The sequence below is a fragment of the Cnephaeus nilssonii genome (genome assembly GCF_951640355.1).
Source record: "Cnephaeus nilssonii genome assembly, chromosome: 14".
Lineage (NCBI taxonomy): Eukaryota > Metazoa > Chordata > Mammalia > Chiroptera > Vespertilionidae > Cnephaeus > Cnephaeus nilssonii.
The window spans coordinates 22,197,593-22,222,048 of NC_137085.1; the positions used below are offsets into that span (position 1 = coordinate 22,197,593).

Genomic DNA, 24,456 nt, shown 5'->3' on the forward strand with positions numbered 1-24,456 from the left:
GCTCGCTATGACGTGCACTGACCACCAGAACATGGCGGGCATTGGCGACGCAATGCTGGCAGCAGGCAGCAGTGGAGGCACTGCTGGCCCAATGGGCCCTGACGAGAGCGGGACTGTGGCGGGATGATGGAGCAGGTGAGCGGGCATCGCCAGGCCAATGCAGGTGCAAGCAGGGGCCCAACTGTCCCACCAATCACCCTGCAGACGGTGGCAGCAGCGGGGGGTGGGGCCGCCGCCTGGCTCCCAGGCACTGAGGGAGCCAGGTGGGGGCCCAATCACCCTGCTGATCGCCCTGCAGATGGCAACCAGCAGTAGCGGCGGGAGGGTGGGGCTGCCGCCTGGCTCCCAGGCACTGAGGGAGAAAGGGCAAATAGCAATATTAAAATATTTCTTCTAAATATTTCCCTTTCAATGTGCACAAATCCGTGCACCGGGCCACTAGTTTTTCAATAAATCTGACACTTTAAACACAAGTAAGAAAGCATACCCTTACAAGTATCACCAAAATTTATTTTAATTGGTCTGTAAACACCGAAGCCCTAATAGGTGAGGGAATTCAGAAGGAACCCTACGCTGTTTCAAATTAATAAGTATTTACAGAGTGACTCCTCCATGTTAGACCAGTGCAGTATTCTGAAAACACTGCCTCTCCTGTCTCCCAAGGAAGAGTTCACACCTGGTTGGTCCAGACAAGTTACATGCCTGAGCACCAAGAGGACTCGTGCAACCTGCTGATCAGGCGTCAGTAACCTTTGAGCAATAGCAGAGAATGAGAGAGGAATGCAACATAGACATTAGCACCCCGATTTTTAGAAAGGAGAAAAAAGTGAATGCCATAAGCTTTGCAATTGAGCATACCTTCAACTCTGAGTAAAATTCCAGAACAGATGATCAAAGGAGGGTTTATGGGCACTTAGAAGAGGAAGAAAAAGTGAACACTTAGAGCCAGCACATGTAGCCATACCTGGCTAATGTCATGTTCTTATTTGATAGTCAGGAGAATGGAGGCTGGAAAGTACACAATAGACCTGAATTTTATTAATACTTGTTGATTCCCACCTCTAAAACTATCTCTGGGGATGAGATGGGGGAAAAAGAACTAAAATAAGGGTCAAGTATATTTGGAAGGGCTCAAATGGTCTTGAGAAAAGAGAGGTCCTGAAAGTAAATAAAAAATATTTTTAATAATAAGTAAAAGATAACAATATCAAGGACAAAGATAATGACACTGGAGGTTCCCAAAGGAAAAAGGCCAGACAGACCACACTAAGTGAAACCCACACTCAACAAGCCCTTGCCCCAATGAATATGAAGACATAATTGGCTTGCTGACCAAATTATTGGATAATAAAAACTTGAGAAAGGAATAGCAACTATACTGGATAATAAAGTCCGAATTCCAAAAGCTCATGACAGCCTTATAAAACTAGGCCCCCCAAAAAATCAAGAGTTTAAAATTTCCTAGGGAAAACCAACATTTATTCTTCTGTTTTAAAAATTCAACATTATAGGAACATCAGGACAAGGAAGGGGGAAAAAAATGACAAGGCTTTGGTGGACTGCAAGCTAATGTAAGTGAAGTTGTTGAAAAGGCAAATTCCACCTTAGGCAACATTAAGAATCCAGAAGAAGCCGAAACCGGTTTGGCTCAGTGGATAGAGCGTCGGTCTGCGGACTGAAATGTCCCAGGTTCGATTCCGGTCAAGGGCATGTACATTGGTTGCGGGCACATCCCCGGTGGGGGGTGTGCAGGAGGCAGCTGGTCGATGTATCTCTCTTATCGATGTTTCCAGCTCTCTATCCCTCTCCCTTTCTCTCTGTGAAAAATCAATAAAATATATTTAAAAAAAAAAAAGAATCCAGAAGAAAGGACTGACCACATCTAGTTAACGAGTTCCTGTGCGCCCCACTTTAATAAAACTGTTAACACTAGGACTCACACAGCTGAGAGACTTGGATAGTACTCCCAGTAAATGCTACCCAAATACATGCATTTTACTCTGCTTCTTCTAAAACACCACTAAAATGACAGTAAAGGACTGAAAATATTTGGAACTTTCTCTGTGGGAGAAAGTTGACCCAGCCAAGTCCAAAACGTTAATTTCTGAGTTAACAGTGGGAAAAGCCAGGAAGCAAACCAATTTATGCCACAAAACTCCTCTCAACCTGAGAACTAGTGATATAAGATATCCCTGGAACTGGAAGGAACAGTGGGGCTAAAAATGGGAGGATTAGTGAAAAGCTGCTTAAGAGCAATTAAACCCTCTGTGAGCTGGGCAACTAACTGGCTGGCCCTCTTCTACCCAGAAGAGCTAGGAGTACCTCAGGAAAACAAAAGTGGAAATTCGCATGTTAAATACTGAGAGCAACTCCCATTGGAACCTTCTTTCCCTGCCTGGGCCCCAGAATGCTTACAGCCAGACTAATGCCCTCCAGGAGACTAGAGCAGGCACCTTTAGGAAAATCTGACCACTCCAAGAGAAAAGACCAAGAAGAGATACTGACACGAGGCATCTCCCAAGGAAACAGGCCAGCCAGATTACTCTACAATGAACTGAGTCAACAACCCCATTCCCAAATGAATACAATGCTTTCAAACAACCTTTTAGAGCCCTGTATCTAAATAACAGATACCTGTATCTAAATAACAGATATCTAAATAAGCAGATAGCCAAGGACCACCAGACATTTAAGGAAACTTTATCAAGAATGCAGAGACAGAATAAAGTTGGAAGAAACAGATGATGCAGATACACAGAGAAGTGAACTTAAAACAAATGCACATACATATGCACAGAGAGAGAGAGAGAACAGATGATGTCAAAAAAATTGAAGATATTGAAATTAAATATACTAGAAAATTAAGAATTCATAGCAGAAATAGAATGCAATAGCAATACTGAAAGATAAATTGAAGAAGTCTATCAGAATAAGGAGAAGACAAGAAGTTTAGAAATAAAAGAAAAGACAGAAAAATTAAGAAACAGGGAAACAGCCCTAACCTGTTTGGCTCAGTGGATAGAGCGTCGGCCTGTGGAATCAAGGGTCCCAGGTTCAAGTCTGGTCAAGGGCATGTACCTTGGTTGCGGGCACATACCCAGTAGGGAGTGTGCAGGAGGCAGCTGATTGATGTTTCTCTCTCATCGATGTTTCTAACTACCCCCCTCCCTTCCTCTCTGTAAAAAATCAATAAAATATATTTTAAAGAAAGAAAATAAACAGGGAAACAGATGAGAAGGAATCAAAGAAAGAATTTGGGAAAATTTTCCCAACTACAAAACACAAATTTCCAGATTGAAAGACCCTGGGTCCAGCATAATGGATGAAAACAGATTCACAAAAGGCGCATCACTAAAAAATATCAAAGCATGGGTTACAAGGAAGATCCTAAAAGGTTCCTGGGAGAATAAAAGAAGTTTAATGCCAAAAAAAAAAAAAAAATCAAGAACCAGAATGGCATCAGACTTCAGTGGCCATTATAGAAGCAAGAAGACAAAGGAACAACACATTTTAAATTCTGAAGGAAAAGAATTTCCAACCAGAATTCTATATCCAGACAAATATTAAATGTATATGAGGTAAGAACAAAAGCATTCAAGGTATCAAAACAATTATTTCATGTATCTTTTCTCAATAAGCTATTAAAATAGGTCTTTTTACCAAATCAAGGCAACAAACCAAGAAAACACCAGAACAGAAATCAAAAGCTTAAATAAATGGAGCATTATACCATATTCACTGACAGGAAGACTCAATATTATTTGACAATCCTTCCCTAATTGATCTATAGTTTCAACACAAGCTAAATCAAAATCCCAGCAGAACTTTTGTAGCTACTGACAAGCCGATTCTATAATGTGTAAGGAAAGGCAAAAGAACTAGAACAGCCAAAATAGTTCTTCAAAAAGAAAAAAGAGAACTCACATAACCTGGTTTCAATATACACTACTACAAAGCTACCATTATCAAATGCCAGATGGTATTAGTGGTAAGACAAACAGATCAATGAAACAGAATAGAAAGTTCATAAATGGACCCAAGAATCTATATATGGGTGACATTTTTAAAAGTTTCAAACACAATTCAATGGAAAAAGTAAAGCCTTTCAACAAATTGTGCTGGAATAGTTAGGCACCCATATGCAAACGAACCAACCAACCAAAACCCAAAAATAATCAAACCTATACCTCAAATCTTACACAAAAACAAATTCAAAATGGACCATAGAACAAGTATAGAATGTAAAAATGTAAAGTATTGAATGTAAAAATAAAATATTGTGTTACCTAAGCTGCTTGGTAGGAGAAGTGATCTGAGGGTCTACCTACTGATACAGTGTTCAATCAGTCCTGATGTTTTCAGCCTCTCTTCTCACCCATGCCCTCTCCCCGCATCCCTGGGCCTTGGATTCCTGGTGAGCTGGAGCTGTATTTATGCGATGCCAAGGAGTTAGGGGGAGGAGCAGAGATAAGTGCCTGTGTTCAATGCATCATATTGACCCGATCCATTGGTCTCATTCCAAAAATACAGATGTTCTGCACTCCTTCCAGACCGTCTAGTTTGAAGGCACAATAGAAGGTTTCTTCCTCTAACAATACTTCACCTTTTCTTCCTTTTCCTCCTTAATTTTCCTTATACAGATTTGTAAAATAAGGAAGCCACACAGCCATTAACATTTTTTAAAAAATGAATTCTTATAAAGTACATAAGATCCAGGTAATCAGGAATCCAACACAAGAAAGATAGTATGTCAACAATAATTAAAATTAAAAAAAGACAGACAGACAGTATCATGTGAAGGGAAATCTCAAATAGACAGCTTTGCAGCAGGACTGAAAAGGAGCCAGCCCAGATTGGAGCTGTAGCAGAGATCTCATAAAAAAATTGAAATTGATGTTACACACACACACACTCACACACACACACTGAAATTGAAAGAGTATTTAAGGTATCTGAGCTCTCTGAAAGAAATTCACAGAACCAGGAAGGAACTTAGAGGTCAGTGAGTCATTAAGTACATAGAAAAATAGGTAAACAGCCAAACAAGTCAACTACTATCTCTAGAGCAACAAAAAATTATGTGGGAATGATGCAATATTCCATGACTCAGCTGTGAAGAACATTTCCCAAGTCATAAAGACTGAACATTGAACCAAACAAGATTATGATATATCCACAGCAGAAGAATAAGGGAGACTGAAAGTATATGGACATGGGAGAGGGACAAAGAATAGTATTGGAAGGGAAATTGATCTTCATCTTCCATAGTGAAGGCCAAAAGCAAGGCTGAAAACGAAGAATCAGGGGGCAGTGTGTTTTAGTATAGAGGGAAAAGCAAAAGATTTTATTCAAAGATTTAAAAGCGGGATGGCCTCAGGACAAAAAAAAAAAAAAAAGAGGATTTTTTAAAAAGATACTAACAATCCTGATAGAAATGTTTGACTCTTTAAAATGTATGCAGGTAGCTTTGATAAAAATAAAAATTAAATTAAAAAAATCAAAGCATAAGAAGAAAAAAGGGGGCTCTGGGTGGTCCAGAATAGTACAGGGTCTGGAAACATGACATTTAGAAATGGTTGTATGAACTGAGTTAGGTTTAAAATATACACGCACACACACAAAACATGGCACACATTAAAGGCTGATTTCAGTTGTTCAGTTATTCTTATCTGGTTAATGGTTAGAGAATAAGAACCAACAATGAAGTTACATGGACACAGAGCTCAGCTGTGCAAAAAAAAAGGAATTTCTAATAACTGTCTGAAAATAGAATGAACTGCCTCAAAAAGCAGTGACTATGTAAATGTTCTTCGTAGCTGAGTCATGTAATATTTAGATGGTGGGTATGTAAGCAGAGCCCAGACAAAATCCACTTGGTGAACATGATACCTTAGTGGTTGATCGGACGGCAGACTTCTTCTTAAGTCTTTCCAGTTTGGGATTCTGTGAAAGGATTCCATGTAATAAATCTCCTTTGAATTAGTACCATGCGAAGGTAGGACTGGAAGCACATGTTGATAAGGAAGCTCAGGCACGTTAGGACCTTTTACCCTACCTCCATAGACCCTTTCAGCTTTCGACTTTTCATTTCAAAAGTCTTCTATGTATTTACATTTGTTTATAAATCATCTAAAATATTTTGGAGAGCAAATGAGGTACACATACTTTAAAAGAGGAGAAGAGCCCAGCTGGCGTGGTTAAGGTTCGATCCCAGGTAGGGACATGCAGGAGGCAGCCCATCAATGATTCTCTCTCATCATTGGTGTTTCTATCTCTCTCTCCCTTTCCCTTCCTCTCTGAAATCAATAAAAGTATATATTTTTTTAAAAAAGAGTAGAAGAGTGGAAGAAAGCTGGGAGAAAAACAGGACGATGGTCCGAGTAGTACTAAGAGATGACGTGAATAATCACTCGGGACCCTGTAGTTCAGTGGCCAGAGGACATTAAACAACAGGGCACAGCGCCCACTCAGGAATGAGACTCTGGGGCCATGACAAGAGCACTTGGGCTTCCTGACAGGGTGAAAGGACACAGGTCTGTGACTCAGTCAACAGATGTAGATGACCAGCAAGAAAGCCACCAGAGCCCGGCCGGTGTGGTTCAGTGGTTGAGCGTCAACCCATGAACCAACAGGTCACTGGTTCGATTCCCAGTTAGGGCACATGCCCAGGTTGTGTACTCGGTCCTCGATTCTCAGTAGGGAGCATGCAAGAGGCAATCGAATGATCTCTCTCTCTCTCTCCTTCTAAGCATGTCCTCGGGTGAGGATTAAAAAAGAAGAAAGATTCAGGTGTGCTCTGACACTCTGTGGAAGGCCCTCCACCCCTCTGTCCCGTCTCCCTTAATAGACGGTAGACTTCTGGAGGGAAAGCCTCCTTCTTGATGGAATCCGGTACTTAGCAGCCTGAGCAGCACACTAGTCAATCAATGTCCAACTGAACCGAAACACGCGATGGGCCAAGACTTTTCTCTTTATCCTATCAACATCCTTGATTCTTTTACATTTTCTTTTCAGTGCCTTCCCACCACCCTTGGAGCTTCCGCACTCGTGCACTCCAGACACAAGAAGGGGTCATTTCTCCACGCTTCAGGTCTTCCTTTGAAAATGTAGGATCTGCATCTCTACCCACTGTGCTCCCAGGAAGGCATGGAGGTGGCCCCGAAGAGCTTTCACTGTGCTCTTCCACAGGGCGGCCCAGCAAAATACAAAGGGAGCAGGAGGTTTGGCAGAAGGGAAGCCTCATTCTTATAAATCTGTGAATCTACCAGTGCTGATTACCCAGCATATTTAGGTGCTGACAGGGCTCAGAGGTTGCTAGCTTATGATATGCTTTTTTTTTTCCCTTCTCCCTGGCTGGCTAGTATTAACATCTTCACCAAGATCTACACTAATAAAAGAGTAAGATGCAAATTGACCGTACCTTCGCAACGCCCACCATCCAATCAGGAGTATGCAAATTAACCCAACAAAGATGGCAGGCTAATTTGCATATGCAGGCACGACGACGCAGGCATTCCGCACCACCCCAGCCTCTCCGGACCTCTGGGCAGCATGGGAAGGCCGAAAGGCAGCTCCAGGCCAGAGTGAAAAGGCCAGGGGAAGGAAGGCCCATTCTTGCACGAATCTTCGTGCATCGGGCCTCTAGTGTCATTATCATGTAGGAGCACACGCTAGCAGGGTCGGGTTTAAAACCAGCAGAATTAACTTCAAACCATTTCAAACAGTGGTTAATTTTAATTTTCAGGTTCACTCCTGATTACGTTTTCTTATAAAATAGTAATTTTGACAAGTATCATTAGCATCATAAACTAAAATTTTAGTTTCTGAGTACCCCATCCCCCACAAATTAATTCAATAAACATTTATTGAGGATCTAGTATTTGCTTAGCCCATATAACATTATCTCTGTCTTTAATTCTTTCTTCAGCAAAAGATATCCAGCATTCGATCAGCAGGTCCCAGCTCTGAATGGCCATTGGGAGAGCTAGGCCATTCAAGTGCCCCTAGCATCCCTGCCGCAGACCCGGGGGAAAGAAGGAAACTCCCCAGCACACAGGGCTGGTTCCCTCTTGCTGTTGGCGCAGCTGGTCACACAGCAGTTCAGGTTCTTTAGTTTCAAACTTGAAGGATCTTTGTGTAAACCTCTGACTCTTCCCTAACTTCCTGGAGACCTCAAACTACTCACCTGAGCAACAGTTCACATGAAAGGCTTTTAAATTATAATATACTTGAGTGACTGGAAATGTATGTACATTATTTTGCCAATATTTTAAAGAGCATGTTGAAGTTCTGTTTCAAGTCTGCAGATCCAAGAACATTCTAGTTGCCCCTTAAAAGAATGTAATTGAGTGAATGCTTGGAAGGGGGGCGGGGAGGGAGGGCGCAAGCTAGAAGAGGTCAATGGGGGAATAAAGAGGGACATATGTCATACTTTCAACAGTAAAGATTTAAAATAAGAAGAATGTAATTGAGCCCTGGCCTGTGTTGCTCAGTGGTAAGAGCATTGGCCGCCCACAAAAGTGGCTCATGTTCAATTCCTGGTTAAGGGCACATACCTGCGATGGAGGGGTGTGGGAGGCAACCAATCAATGTGTCTGTCTCACATGGGTGTTTCTCTCTCCCTCCCTTCCTTCCTTACATTCTCTAAAAAGCAATGGGAAAAATATCCTCAGGTGAGGATTAACAACAACAACAAAAAGAATGTACTTGAGAAGGAGTATTTCAAGCACTGTTTCTTAAAATGTGTTCTGCAGAAGAATAGTTCAAGATATAATGAAAAAAATTAAGGACAAATTAAATTCAATGAAGGCCAGATAAGCAAAGTTAGTTAAATTGGTTTCCTGGAGGTGTGGATAAGGAGCAAAGAGCCCTTAATATGCTAATATGCATATGGGGAGAGGAAGGGGAGGTATTGGGGAAGTGGTATGGAATGAGCAGGAACTTCTCAAATTTTTCTTGACCTCAGAGCCTTCCTTGGAGGACCAGCTTGGAGGAGCATCCTGATGCTTTGGGAGTACCTCCTTGGGTTAACAGATTAAAGTACCTTACGTGAGAACATCTGTATCCTTAAATGGGATGGCACATAGCACACCATCCACTGAGGGTAGAGCCTGGTGAGTAGCAGTTCCTGGGAAAGTGTTCCTTCCCCACAGGAGGGTCCCTGCTCTGTTTGATGGTCACATGTGTTACCACTTGGTCTTGGCTTACTTTCCCAGATTAAGTATAAACTTTGAAAAACTATCATCAAAACTAGAACTGCATTCAATTTTAAAATGAAGTGTCTTATTAAAGTACTAGAGGCCCAGTGGGGGCGGGGAGGGGCGCATCTCTCAGACCAACCTGTGCCCTCTCGCAGTCTGGGAGCTCTCGGGGGATGTCCAACTGATGGCTTAGGACGGCTCAGATATCTTTAGCACTGCTGCGGAGGTGGGAGAGGCTCCTGCCACTGCACTGTGCTCGCCAGTCATGAGCCCAGCTTCTGGCTGAGTGGCGCTCCCCCTGTAGGAGCGCACTGCCCACCAGGGGGCAGTTCCTGCATTGAGCATCTGCCCCCTGGTGGTCAGTGTGTGTCATAGCGACTGGTTGTTCTGCCTTTCGGTCGATTTGCATATTAGCCTTTTATTATATAGAATTATTTCCAAATCTTCATAACTGAAATCCCTACTGTTTTTCTTGTTGAAAATGTATGGCTAGTTTCAAAAAACATTTAATATACTAGACTTAAAACTTGATGTCTTTAATATATTTTTATTGATTTCATAGAGAAAGGGAGAGGGAGTCAGAGATAGAAGCATCAATGAAGAGAGAGATTCATTTATTTCTATTTATTTTATTTTTGTTAATCCTCACCTAAGGATATTTTCCCATTGATTTTTAGGGAGAGTGGAAGGGAGAGGGAAAGATAGAAACATCGATGTGAGAGAAACATAGATTGGTTGCTTCCTGCACGGGCCCTAAGCAGGGTCCGCCAGGCAGGGGAGGAGCCTGCAAACAAGATACGTGCCATTGACCAAATTTGAACCTGGGACCTTTTGGTCCACAGGCCTACACTCTATCCACTGAGCCAAACTGGTTAGGGCTATGAGAATCATTGATCGGCTGCCTTCTGCATGCCCCCCAAGCCTGCAACCCAGGCATGTGTCCTGACTAGGAATCGAACCATGACCTCCTGGTTCAGAGGTCAACGCTCAAACACTGAGCAACAGCGGCCGGGAAAAACTTGTTGTCTTACAATTGTTTTTAAACACTTGATGTTTTTAGAATTGTCATGAAAATACAAAATCACATGCAAAGGAGATGTGAAAAAAGTTAGGGCCTAACAAATAAGGGATAAAACTCTCATAAATATGCTGATTTTTTTTAAAGTGCAGTTTGGTAAAAAGTAAAAAAAAAAAAAATCAGCTTTTGCCCGTGGTGAAAAATCTCTGCCTTGGTATTTGATCCTAATGTGCAATGCTAATCATTTGTGCTACAGTTAACTTCACTGTGGCCGTTTTCTTCACCTTTCTCTTTCCTAACAGCCCTGCGGAGCCTTGTTGGTATTCATTATTAAGTAACGTCAGCAGCAACTACATTAAACTTTTCAGAGTCCATGGATCTCCAAAATCTGACTAAATATATACACTTATTTTTTAAAAAATATATAATTTTATTGATTTTTAGCGAGAGAGGAAGAGCGAGGGATAGATAGAAACATCGATGAGAGAGGAAGTCGTTGATCGGCTGCCTCCTGCACCGCCCCCACTGGGGATGGAGACTGCAACCGGGGCATGTGCCCTGGCTGGGAATCAAACTGGTGACTTCTTGGTTCCTGGGTCGATGCGCAACCTCTGAGCCACACCAGCTGGGCTATACACATATTCTTTATTTAAAACTGTATTCTCAAGAATCTGTGTTAAGAGGAAAGATCACAACAGTAGTCACATTTAGTAAACTTATTGCCATGATCGACTTGTTCAGACTTAAGTTCTTAGAAGAAAGGACAGAAAGGCTCAGGAGAAATGCACAGCGGTCAGGGGTTCCCAAAGTCTGAAGTTTATAACCACCACTTACACAGGCTCTGCTCCAAAATTTTCACACCTTGACCTCTAGTTTGAGGTGCACTGATTTAAAAGCAACATCATCCCTCCCATTATAGACACACACACACATATACATACTCTTTAAAGTGAGAGTAAATAGTACACACAATCTCTGAATTTAAGTGACAGAGAAGTGATATCCAAGGTGCATTTAATATGCTACTTAAATGTAGCATTTCTCAGTCCAGCAGAGAGAAGGAAACTGCAGTGCAGCAGGACATGGAAGGCTTTCAACTGCTCTGGGTGTATACTAATCGGGGGACCTTGGGCAAGCTAGCTGAACTTTCTGAGCCTCTGTTTCCTAATCTGTAAAATGGGGCTAACACTGGTACCCATCTGAGTTGCGGAAGTAAAATGAAATTATATGAGAGCAGACAAGTAGGGAAACGAGTGCAGAATAACCCCGTTAATGGCTGGTCACTATTCCCTGCACTCCCTCCCTAGTTCTCTGCTCCTATTTCATGCACTTCCCTTCCCTTCAGAAACCACCCACCCTTAAAAGCATCTCCTCTACGCAAATGACCTAAAGCCTTTTTTGAAACCTAGTGCTGGGTCTTCGATTGCCTATGGGAAATTGCTGCATGGAGGTATTAACGTATCATCTCAAACTCAGGCTATGTAAAACTGAATTCATCTTCTCCTCCCCAGATACTAGCTTCCATCTCAACTCCCATGTCTAACAATTACAAGACCTTTTCCAATTATGTGGCATTCTAATCTGGCTTTATCCGTCTCCTTCATCCCACATATCCAGACTAAGTCAGGAAAGTCTGTCCTATTTCAACTGCATAATGCCGCTTCTCTGTTCCCCATTTACACTATTTGGTTCCAGTTAGTGAACAACTGCTTTCCCTTCTGCCACCTCAGGCACAGACTACGCTGTCAGGTGAATCTTCCTTCAATCATTCTGAAAAACCCTCCATGTCAGCCTGTTTCTTTCCCCTTGAAATAATGAATGCCTTCCCTGCATGTAACCTCTCTCCTCTCTACTCCAGCCTGGACTACTTTTGAAACTGACATGCACTAAGTTAAAGGCTTCCTTGCCTTTGCTCAAACCATTCCTTTTACTGTATGTCCTCTCTTCTCCCTGCTTTCTACTGAAACCTCACTATCCTCCTATTTTTTCTAAACCCATCCTTCAAGGCCAGATCAAAGGTCATTTCCAAGAGTAGACTTCAAATAGTCCACCCTTCTTGATTTCCCCAATTCCCTGAACTCCTAACCACCCAATTTAACTTGTCCTTACTATTACTGCTATTTATTTCACCCATAGCAGTCATCTTCCTGATTGCTTAAAAATTTTGGAAGTCAGGGCCTTTTTCCAAATCCCATACACAGGATTTTTAAATTTCATTTTTATGGAGGATTAATGGATATGAGGACATCCAAGAGATTTAGTTTATATTAATATTGTAATGTCTAAGGTATTTTCATGGGTTGTGCAGTTTGCTACAGGCCAATGAGGTGGGTTTTATGATTGTTTCCATTTTATAGCTGGGGAAACTGAGGCACCAAAGGTTAAGGACTTGATCCACGTAACCCAGCTGGTGACAGGCCTGAAATTCAAAACCTTACAATCTGGTTATATAGTCCATACTCCTGCCAGTAGAAGATGGGGTTCAATTCTCTGAATTCTAGGAGCCCTTTCGAGCAGCAATAGGGAAAGGATTTCTTACAAGGACAGCAAAAGGTCACTCATCCATTGAGGGAGGATCATTTCGTTGGGGATGATGGCAAAATGAGACACATATAATAGACAAAATTCAACTGAATTTTATTTTAAGAAATTTTACACCAGAAACAATTATGTTTAAAATTAAATTCTTTTGCTATTACAAATAATGCCATATGGAAAGATTCTTGCATATAGAATTTTACTTTTGGATTACTAAGGATGTTAACTTTTTTTTATGGCTTTCAATGTATGTTGTCAAACAGTGTCCCCACAGGGTCATTTCAATTTATTCAGCAAATCAATAAAGTCTACTTGAGTCAAAACCACACGAGCAATTAATATCATTCTGTTAACTTTTACCAAAGTTACAGATGTAAAAGGGTGTCTCTGTGCTTTAAATTGAGTTCATTTGATTATCAGTAAGACTGAACATATTTAAATATTAGTTTATTTCCCCTTCTGTAAATTAACTATTGGTTGCAGAGATGCACTTTTTATACTGTGAAAGCTCTTTATGTAATAGATATTGTGAATAATGGTGAGAATTTTCTATTTTATTATTGCTTACATCAAACACTTTTTCTTTATAACACTACACATAAAGTCCCATCATGTGCATCTGCTATAAAAACACCAGCACTGTAAATCCAAATGGCTCATTACTGAAGTGGACTAGTCTTTTCCCATCCACCTTGACCTGGTAACTAATACCTCAATAAGTACACTTGCTTCATACAGTAGATGTACACCTGCAACATAGAAGCTGCTTAAGATTACTTCTGAAAATTCTGTTCATAATCTTCTAAAGTATTTATCCTTTAATTTTTTTTGTATTGAATTTCAAAACATCAGAACTGCTAGCTCATCCACATCCATCCATAGAGGTTAATTTGTTCAAATATTGAATGAGCACTTATCATATACCAGGTACCAGCTAAGCAGAGAAAATAAGAGCAATGAACAAATCAGATGGGAGGGGAAGGGAGGGGAGGAAAGTTTGTCAGCTGAGTCTAGACCAGGGGTTAGCAAATATTTTCTGTAAATAGTTACACTTATAGGTCAGAAGGTCTCTTTCACATCTAACTATTCAACTCTGTCTTTGTAGGATAAAAGCAACAATAGACAATATGTAAATGAATGAGCGTTAGTGTTCCAATAAAACTTTGTGGACAATAAAATTCAAATTTCATATAATATTTATTAAATACATTTCTCATGCAATTATGTTCTTCTTTTGATTTTTTTCAACCATTTAGAAATACAGATACCATTTTTAGTGAGAAAATTTTAGAGACAGGAGAGGCAGTTAGGGAAAAGGGGGGGTCCATGGAGAGGAATGTATAGGTGATGGGTGGAGGTTGTTTACAAGAATGTTACAAGATAAGGGGAAGAAGAAGAGGAAGGCACCAGGTGAGCTTTAAAACTTTGAAACTGATATCATGCAGGGAAAAGGGGGAAAGTGGCCAATTAGGAAAAGCAAGGGGGACATAAGATGGGGAAGGGTCCAATTAGAAGGTAGCCATATAGACAGAGAAGCTGCCAGCATTTATAAACCCTTAGACAAAGAGACTTCACTGTTTTTTTTTCCCATTTTGGAGAGAGAGAACAGGTTTTTCACTTTTTCACATTTGGGGACCCCTCTCCAGGAGGGAGGAGTTTGTATATGCTTGCAATAAATTTCCACACTTTTGCTTAAAATCCTTTAGTCCGCGAATTTTTATTCTTCAAACTTCGTAGGACAAGAACCTGCAACAAGAGTTCCAGCTTGCCATTCAGGGTATCATCAGCTTGCAAGACACACAGTAGCAGGTAGTTGACCAGATTTGGCCCATGGGCTATAGTTTTGCCAACTTCTGGTTTAGACAGTAATATTAACTGTGTAACCATTTGTTTATTGCTTTAAGTACTCAAGGGGTAAATACATAAGGCTGTGAGAGTTTAATGATGAGATATAGCCTGGTTTGAATGATCAAGGAAACTTTTCCAAAGAAGGAATTTTTAGGCTGAAACTTAAAAGGATGAGTAGTAGCCAGCCACTGGCAGGGGAGAAAAGCAAAGAGCCTTCTAGACAAATGAACAGCATGTGCAAAAGCCCTAAATTAAGGAATGCAATTGACAGAAGAATCTGTGAGGTCGAAGCACAAAGAAGAAGCATGGCGTGAGATGACACTGGAGAATGGAGAAGAGCAGGCAGAGGGTCTTGCTGGCTAGGGTCTGGGATTCTAGTCTTTGTTCTACGAGCAATCCCAAAACACTAAAGTCGTTCAGCTAGGAGAGGGACACAATCAGCTTTGTATTTTCTTAAAGATCACTACAACTGCAGTATGGAGAAAACTTAGAAGGGAGCATGAATGAACAGAGGGAGATCTGTAAGCAAGATTCTGGCCAGAGACGACAGAAGCTTGGACTAGGGTGCCGGCAGTGGTGTTTAGAAGGTTAAAGAGGCAAGATGTCATGACTAGAACCTGCTAACCTAATGAAAGGCAGGTTCCCCACATGATTCAGGTTTCCAGTTTCCATGCTAGGAACATGGTATCATTCAGTGAACCAGAGATACTGGGAAAAGGGAGTATGTGTGTTGTACACATTTTGAGTTCAGTTTTAGACACGCCAAGTTTGAGTTGTGTACAAGATACCCTAGTGAAAGTGCTAAGTAATCAGATGGCTATAAGGATCAGAGGCTAGGACAGTTTGTTTCAATTTAGTATTTCAATAATTCAGTTTGGGAATTGTCGGCATATGGGCTGTGACTGAAACTACAGGAGGAGATGAAATTACCTAGAGAAAGGATATGGAACAGATACATGCAAAAAAATGAAACTAGACCACCAACTTACACCATACACAAAAATAAACTCAAAATGGATAAAGGACTTAAAACATAAGATGAGAAACCATAAAAATACTAGAAGAATCCTTAGGCAGCAAAATATCAGACATATGTCTTAGCAATATGTTTACCAATACAGCTCCTAGGACAATGGAAACTAAGGAGAAAATAAAAAAATAGGACTACATCAAAATAAATAACTTTTGCACAGCAAAAGAAACCAACAAAACAACAAGAGAACCCATTGCATGGCAGAACATATTTACCAATTATATTTCCAATAAGGGTTTAATCTCCAAAATTTATAGGGAACTCATACAACTTAACAAAAGGAAGATAAACAATCCAATCAAAAAATGGGAAAGGACCTAAATAGATACTTTTCGAAAGAGGACATACAGAAGACCAACAGACATATGAAAACATGTTCAAAGTCACTAATCATACGAGAGATGCAAATCAAAACAACAATGAGGTACCATCTCCCACCTGTCAGAATAGCTATCATCAACAAATCAACAAATGACAAGCGGTAACCAGAATGTGGAGAAAAAGGAACCCTTGTGCACTGCTGGTGGGAATGCAGACTGGTGCAGACACTGTGGAAAACAGCATGGGGTTTTCTCAAAAACTTAAAAATGGAACTCCCATTTGACCCAGTAATACCACTCCTAGGAATATATCCCAAGAATTCAGAAACACCAATCAGAAAAGATATATGCACCCCTATGTTCATAGCAGCACAATTTACAATAGCTAAGATTTGGAAACAGCCTAAGTGCCCATCAGCAGATGAGCGGATTAAAAAACTGTGGTACATCTACACAATGGAATACTATGCTGCTATATATATAAAAAAAGGAACTTTTACCATTTGCAACAGCATGGATGGACCTGGAGAGCATTATGCTAAGCGAAATAAGCCAGTTGGAGAAAGATATATATCACATGATCTCACTCATATGTGGGATATAATGAACAACACAAACTGATGAACAAAAATAGATCCAGAGATATAAAAGCATCAAACAGACCATCAAACCTCAGAGGGAAGGGGGTGGGGGGGAACAACCAAAGGACTTGTATGCATGCATATGGGCATAACCAATGGACACAGAGAGTAGGAGGGTGAGAGCAGCCAGGGAGAGGATTAAGGACTTAAACATAAGACAAGAAACCATAAAAATATTAGAAGAATCCATAGGCAGCAAAATATCAGACATATGTCGTAGAGATATTGGGAAGGGAAGGGAAGGGAAGGGGAGGGGTGGGGAAGGGGAAGGGAAAGGTGGAAGGAAGAGGGAGGAGAGGGAAGGGAAGGGAAGGGGAGGGGGAGGGGGAGGAAAGAGGAAGGGAAGGGAAGAAGGAGGGAAGGGAAGGGGGAAGAGGAGGGGGAAAGGAAGGGGGAAGAAAGGGTATGGAACAGCAGTTTTCAACCTTGGCAGGTCATGAGAATCACTGGGGTAACTTTAAAAAATCCTGATGTCCAGGCAGTACTGAACAAATAAAATCAGGATCTTTGGGAGTGGGAACCTGGCATCAGTGCTTTTTGAGTTCTCAAGTGTTTCCAGACTTAATACATTAAGAATGACCAGTACTACAGAAAGATCAAGAGTAAGAGACTAAACAGGGTTCTAGTCCTAGCTACCTCACTTTAAGGTATCTCTGCCTCAGACTACTTCGTATCTCCAAATTCTTGTTTAGCTCAACAGAAGAGTGAGATAGTAGGACTAGTTTTTCTCTGATATCCCCCCAGAGTCTCAAAAATCTGAGCCAACATTATAAAATTAAAATATTTTTCTTGGGGGGGGGGGGGGAGGGCAATAGAAAACGGGTATTAACCAATTACCAGAATATATTTTTATAAATAATCTTCCCCAGCCAGTAACATTTAAAATTTTTATTTTTAGAAATAGAGGGAGAGAAAGATTGATGTGAGAATGAAATATGGGTCCACCACCTCCCACACACCCCTAACAGGGAACCAAGCCCACAGCCCAGGAATGTGCCCTGATCAGGAATCAAATTGGCAACAGTTTGGTGCAGGGAGCAATGCCCAACCAACTGAGCCATACTGGCCAGGGCCAGCCAATAACATTTTTAATGAGAGAATACATCAAAGAGTATTTGATGGTATTTGTTAAGCCTGGGAAAATTCTAACTGGACTAGTTTTGCTATATTGTACTTGTTGCTCCCCAGCTAGTAACTGCAAGGACTTCAAAATAGTGGTATGAATTTAACTTGGAAATTCCTTCATTCAAAATTTTATTGAGTGGACCATTTCTAAAGATAAAGTGAGCTGCAATTTTAAGATTTGGGAAGCATGCATGTGAACACAGAAGAGCACTCAGAGTCAGAAGACTTGAGGTGAAGTTTGGGTCACTAGAAGCTCTGTGACGTCAGCCAGGTTTCCCAGTCCCCAAGTCTCCATTTCCTTAGCTGTACAATGGACGTTCAGAGTTACTGTAGAAATTAAAACATGAAAATGGCTGTGAAAAATAGCAATACTTTACTTTTACATTATTTCCAGCCAATTTGAACACTAACTTTCATTTACATTTTTGAGGAGTTGCTCTTATTTGCTACCGGTACAGTATTATAAAGGAGAAAAAAAAACAAAAACAAAACTATCTTCATGCCATGACTTTTTTGTTCCGAAGTAGAGCAAATCTACTTTGCTGGACATATTTTAGTGGAACAACTTAGTCTCTGTTGGTAATTCCCACTACATTTTTCACATTTCATTATCATCTGACTTCAAATTCCACAAAGCAGATGGAGACTACAGTATTATAAAAGAAATCTGTTGAGGAACAGTTAACATACTCAAAATTTAACCAGTATTTATGAACCACTTGATTGTTTTTCATTACTCCCACGATACAAAGGCTAGAAAAAAGAGAGTTAAATGTATAGCAATATACATTTAAAGACCATGGGACAAGATAGTAGGCAAGTACAATTTCTCCTGAAGTCAAACAGATGGGCAGTTTGTTCATTCAATCAGAGAGACTGTCTGTCCTCCGTCCCTCCCACAATTCCTAAGGTTAGAAGGGAAGGACAGAGAACTTGAGAGCACTTGCAAACTATCCTGGCCTCCAAGGCACTGCTGTGAGAAATAATGACCTAGCCATTAACGACAAAGACTTAGGGCAATTTGCTAAGTAACCTTTCAAAAGCTTCCTTCATTTAAACTGGTTTGTCAATCGGAAAGAACATTTCATAAACGTAGAGATTTACAAGTGAACTTTGAAGTTTAACATTATAAGAGTAGAAATTACGTCAGGTTAGAACAGAACCAATGAATTATGGAGAGTTGGGAATAAATTTTAAGAGTCTTAGGGAGGATTAGTCTAAAAATAAAAACAACCCCACAAAAAACACACAAGAACACTATATCACTTTTATGTTCTCTTCAAAGAGATTTTTAGGCAAAGACTATCATGTGTTGGCTTGTTTTGAGCAAGTATTAATATTAGCAAACAACTTGTAGTGGTCACTAAAAAAAAAGGAAACGTAATTAAGAGTCCTATAAGAGCCGTGACTCATCAGACACGCTTAAGATTCTTAGATGTACACACCCAATACAGTACAAATTATTTTGCCAATAACCTGCTCCTTCAGCAATAAAATACAAGTAAACACAGAATGGTGACACTTTCCTTTGATCTAAATCCTAAAACAGGATAATTATTCTGGTGGCAAATTATGAAAATAATACCAGGACAGACTATAAAGAGATGAAACAGTTTGGAAGACCATAAACTCTCTCTACAACAAAGCAGGGGAAAATAAAAAAGTGAATCTCTACTAGAAAAAGAAAAAACATGATATTTACATTGATAAGACCTGCCAGGGTTTTAACATTGCTGACAGTGAGTGCCACTGAGAAAGGCTTCAGTTGAAATGCAGATTACCTCCAAGCACAGTGTTTTGATGTGCCTTGCAGGTCATCATTAGCGTTTGCAGACAAGCTCTTTTAAGGTGTTATAGCCCCTGTTCCAAAGGAAATATAAGCATTGAGCAAAGCTCCCAGGAGAAAAGGAAAAACCTACTCAACTTTGCAAACGGACACGATCATAGACAAAATAGGAAGGAATGTGAGAAAGGCAGGTAAGCGAATCTTAAACAGTTCTAGAAGAGGATGCTTGGTGGAATTAGTCAACCAGCCCGTGAAAGTCAAACACTTGGATCAGGGCTGGATTCATAGGTAATGTTACTTGGCAGCCAGATGTTCGAATCTGTGTACATAATTCTGTTCATTGACTACTGCTGAACAACTATTATGTACAAGGTATAGAGGGCACTGCGGTGGATTCCGAGGATGGGGAAAACAAAAGTAGCTCCTATACTCAAGGAGCTTACAATCCAGCAGAAGGGATGAAAGAAACATATTCTGCTTCTAAGAGAGGTTCGAAGTGGTGTGCAGGTTCTCAACTGGAGAAGATTGCATCTCTTGCGTCCCTACTGTGTATCAGCATAACACACATAGATACAGTATTATTCTAAAGCTGGTGATGCTCCTGAAAGGGGCATTAAAATGTCAGCAGACTGGTAACATTTCACAAATGAAGAATGATGCCAAAATCTCAAGTAAGGAGGGGTGGGGGAGGGAAGGATGAGCTCTTTGGCACAAAACCTGCTTCTCAATGCTCCACTGAACACTACAAGTCCCTACAGCTGAACTTAAAGGCATGTGACAGCTGCTGATTGGTTATAGGAATTCACAGGAAAAAAAATGCACCCCTTGGGGTGTGTGACATGTATCTTGTCTGTAGAACATGGCATGAAGGAAACAGTGGCTCCAAGTGGAGAAAAAAGCAAAGAGAATGTATGTGACAGCGTCCTGAAAAGTATAATAGGGAGGCAGACAAATGCCAAGACTCACTCGCTACCTGTTATCAGAGCAGAGTTTTGGTGCAGCATCCCTCCCAAAATTAATTGTTCAGTCACTGAACAAGCCATCCATAAATTATCAATACTTTCTTGCTTTAAAGGTATTTCACCATCAAAAGAGGATGTCAAGTTACCCAGTTCTTTAAAGAAAGGCAGTATTGGTTGAAAACAACATTTAAGTTAATATTAGATGAAAATACCCAACTTGATTCCCTCCTCCACCCAAATATCCCCAACCAGTTGAAAGCTATTGTGCAATTCTACACCGTCATTTGCTAATAAGAAAACTCTGGTCTATTGACCTCTCCTTCATAGTACCACCACATAATAGTTTTTCTTTGCTATTCTAACTAAATAGGGAGGTTTAACTAACTAAGCCAATCGGCCTGTGAAAAACAACAACACACGGGTAAGCAAACACTCAAAAAAAAGAAAAAAGAAAAAAGAACTGGACAAATAGGATGGGTACTTGATAAAACATAAATGTCCTCCATTCATCTGCAATTCTAGTCCTTTTCTAACAGATCGCAGATTTTCAGAACAAGTATGCAGGTTATTTAAAACTGAGTTATATATAGTCATTTAGCAGCAGCAAAACACTTCTGGCATTATCACAGATGCTAGATCTCTGGAGGAATCTTTTCTTCCAAACTAGAATTTTTCTTCACTAAGAACCGATCAGCCTTTATTTCTTAAAACAAAAGCCCTTATCTTCCCCCCCCCCCCAAATAAACAAATCAAAGCCCACCGTTAAATTCTGCGCTAATCAAACTGTGTGATTACATCCCAGGCGTTGTCAGAGCCTATTTTTCATACACCACCACCAGACAGTTTGATGCAGTATTCCTGACTGCTTTTTATCGTATTTGTAAATACACTCACTAATCCACTCAATTGGGTAATTTACAAACAGGTCCTCTCAGTTATTAGTGGCCAGCAGTCAAGTCCTATTACATTTGATCCTTACACAGTTGTCTAAACATTTCCATCCCCAGGTTAAGGGCTGGGATCCGCAAGGGAGAGGGAGGTTGGCGAAATTTGGATGGGGGCAGGGTAGAAGCGAGGAGCAATCTCTGCATCTCAGCCCTCGGCGACAACAGTCAGCCAGTGCCCACAGAAAAACTAAATTCGGCACCTCTTCCTCCTGTTACGCTGGCAACAAAGAGGGAGTTTCCGTAACGCTCCCGTCACCCCCCCCCCCCCCCCCAGGTGCCCAATCTCCTTCCCGGCCCAGTCCCGGCGCTCCGGGGGCCTCCGTGCGCAGAGAGGCCGCGGAGCCCGGGGTCAAGGCACAGAGGGGGGATGGGGTGGGAAGCGAGCGGGTGGGACACGGGGAGCGGGCCGTGGAAGGGCTGCGGGACCCGTTTTAAATACCCGAACCCGATCGGGGGGGCGGCAGGCAGGAGAAAAGGGACATCTAAGGGAGCAGAAGCTGGAAGCGGGGGAAGAGGGGTGAAGAGCCCATGCTGGGGGCACTCCTCCGGGAAGCACAGAAAATAGTGGGTGAATAGGAAGGGGGGAGGCTCCGCCGAGCTGGGAGGAGAGGGGCCAGGCCCAGAGGGCTAGGGACGGGGGTGCCACCTGGGGCAGAGAGGAGGCGCCCGTGTTGCTTCTACCTGCGGGCGGGCGGGACGGGCCGCTCAGGTGTGACTGGGAGGTGAGGCCGAGTCGGGAACGGGAGGCAAAGAGCTGCGGGCGCCCAGGGGCCGCGCAGAGGCGCCCGCGGGTAGGCAGCCGCGGAGACAGCGCGGGGGCATCTGCGGGACAGGCGGGCGGAGAGGCGGGGGCTCTGGAGCGCAGGTGGGCTGCGGGAAGGGATGCGGGCTGCGGGGAAGAACGCGGGCTGCGGGGAGGAACGCGGGCTGCGGGGAGGCAAGTGGGTGGCGGGCGCCCGCGGTGGGCGCGGGGGAGGCATCCGGGCGGGCGGCCGGGAGGCGGGAGCCCTCACCTGCGCGGCGGAGGAGGCGGAGTTGCAGCAGCCCATGGCGGGGCCGGGGGAGCCCGGAGGCGGCGCCGGGCGCGCAGCTACGCCCCGGAGCCCCTCGGCATGCGAGCCGGCGGGCGCCCGGGGAGGGCGCGGCCTGGCCCCGCACGGCTCGGCGGCGGCGGCGGCTCGGACGGCGGCGGGGACTCAGGAGGCAGCGGGGCTGGGCGCGGGCGCCGGCCACATCCCACGGCGGCGGCGGCGGCTGCGCGGCTCCTGCTCCGCTCCTGCTGCGGCAGCTGCTCCCCAGCGGAAAGGGGCGGGCGGCGACGGCGGCGGCGGCGCCTCCCCCTGTCCCCCGCCTCCCGCCTCCCGCGCCCAGTCCCTCTCCCGCTCCCTCTCCCGGGCCGCTGCCTCCTCAGCGCCGCGCGCGTCTCCCATCAGACTCCCCGCCCCCAGTGCTGCGCCGCGCGGGCGGCCGAGCGGCGGCGGCCAAAACAAGGCCGGGCCCTTTGGCGCTCTGCGGAGCCTGCGCGGTGTCGAGCCCATTTAGCGGTGGCACCGAGGCAGAGCGTCGGCTCCGGGCGAGAGGGCGCCCGAGGGCTGTGCAGGCTCGCAGCAGAAATGGGGCCGGGTTGCTTCCGGGCCCGGGAGACAGGGGCCAGGCACGCGGAGTTGCTCACTGTCCCCGCTGGGAGCGCAACTCGAAGTCCTCGATGGCTTATTCTGCTCCGACGGCCGCTTGTTATCCTGAGGAAAGCGAACACAATAATAAACCTTCCCCGGAGAAGGGGTAAGTGATGGAAGACGAGGAGGAGCAAGCATCTGTTGCTACTGGCCCCATTTTGCCGATGTGGAAACTGAGCCTTGAAACGAGAGCGTAATGAAATGCACCCAAAAAAGTTATCCAGGGCCATACTGGCTCTGAACTACGCTTTCTTATGTACAGGGTAGTCCACAACAATCAAGTATTAATTCATTCATATTTTAAAATTTTACTGGGGACATACTAAGTTCCAGTAACTTGTAGGCACTGGGAATAAAGAGGTGAACAAAAGCGACAAGTTTCTGCTAGTTTACAGGGACCTGTTGTTACTGTAGCGTGGCGAGAAGTTAGAGTTGGCGTGGTCACTGCCTTCAAGAAATGTGCAGCCCCAAAAGAGTCCTTGGGAAATAGTGTGAGATGAGAACAGTTATTAGGTGGCACGGATAAAACTAAAGACCGTGGGTAATAGTAAGAGAATCACCTGTACCAGGCACTGTTACAAGCCTTTTTACATGTTTCATCCTGTCAAAGAATGTCTCCAAGACAGAATCAGTTAAGAAAAAAAAAAAGTTTATTTGCAAAGATGCAAAGCCATGAGACTCTAGATGGCCTGACCAAATAAAAGACAGCAAGTTTTAAGGATTACCCAAAGTCTAAGGGGGAGGAATAGCACAGAACGAAGTTGACTTGAATGGGCTTTGGAAAGGGAATCTAAGCAAATAAAGATGGGAACCTGGGCACAGCCAAAGAAAAGGCCACAGGAGAAACCCTGGTTGATGTGCTCCTCTATCATGTCCTAGGTCTGTGACTGGATGAATCACTTCCTAACCCTCCTCTGTGAAATGGGAATAATAGGGATGACCTCCAAAGGTTGTCAAGATTAGATAACATCAGTAAGCACTCAACAAGTCCTGCTTGAGGTGATTAAGTCTTCCTCTGCCGTTCTTCCTGTGTTCTCTTTGAATTTTATCAGAATGCCTATCATACTGCTGGGGTGGTGAATTCTAAGTGCTACCAGTAACAGTCAGTCATTTAAATAAAACTGAAAAAATAAAATAAAACTTGAATGGCTCCAGCCCCAATTCTCCACAATTAGATTGCAAACTCCCTGAGAACAAGGGAAAACATCTTCTCCTTTGTCTCTCCCTCGGCAATCTCAAATGTGTGTTGAATTATTCAGTGTAGCCAGGAATAAAAAAAAAAACAAAAACCTTCCCTTGAGATTTTTCCTCTTAAAGCCTCAAAGTACATTCTGTTTTTAACGGAGGGAGGAGGCTGAAAGT

General features: G+C 42.9%; 2 protein-coding genes across 3 annotated transcripts in view; one reads left to right on the top strand and one right to left on the bottom strand.

Moving 5' to 3' along the window:
- Positions 1 to 22,856, bottom strand: part of SLC44A1 (solute carrier family 44 member 1) — a 123,030-nt gene extending 100,174 nt beyond the window's left edge. Inside the window, exon 1 of one of the 2 annotated variants that reach the window (XM_079790449.1) lies at positions 22,432 to 22,849. In XM_079790449.1, coding sequence (XP_079646575.1) covers positions 22,432 to 22,467 — 36 coding nt within the window. In that variant the 5' untranslated portion in view covers positions 22,468 to 22,849. Of the gene's footprint in view, positions 1 to 22,431 lie in introns of both variants that reach the window. The other variant, XM_079790448.1, reaches the window with a different exon arrangement.
- Positions 22,857 to 23,038: 182 nt separating this feature from the next.
- ABCA1 (ATP binding cassette subfamily A member 1) overlaps positions 23,039 to 24,456 on the top strand; it is a 330,657-nt gene continuing 329,239 nt past the window's right edge. Inside the window, exon 1 of the mRNA XM_079790446.1 lies at positions 23,039 to 23,200. The gene's annotated coding sequence lies outside the window, so the exon portion shown is untranslated. The remainder of the gene's footprint in view (positions 23,201 to 24,456) is intronic.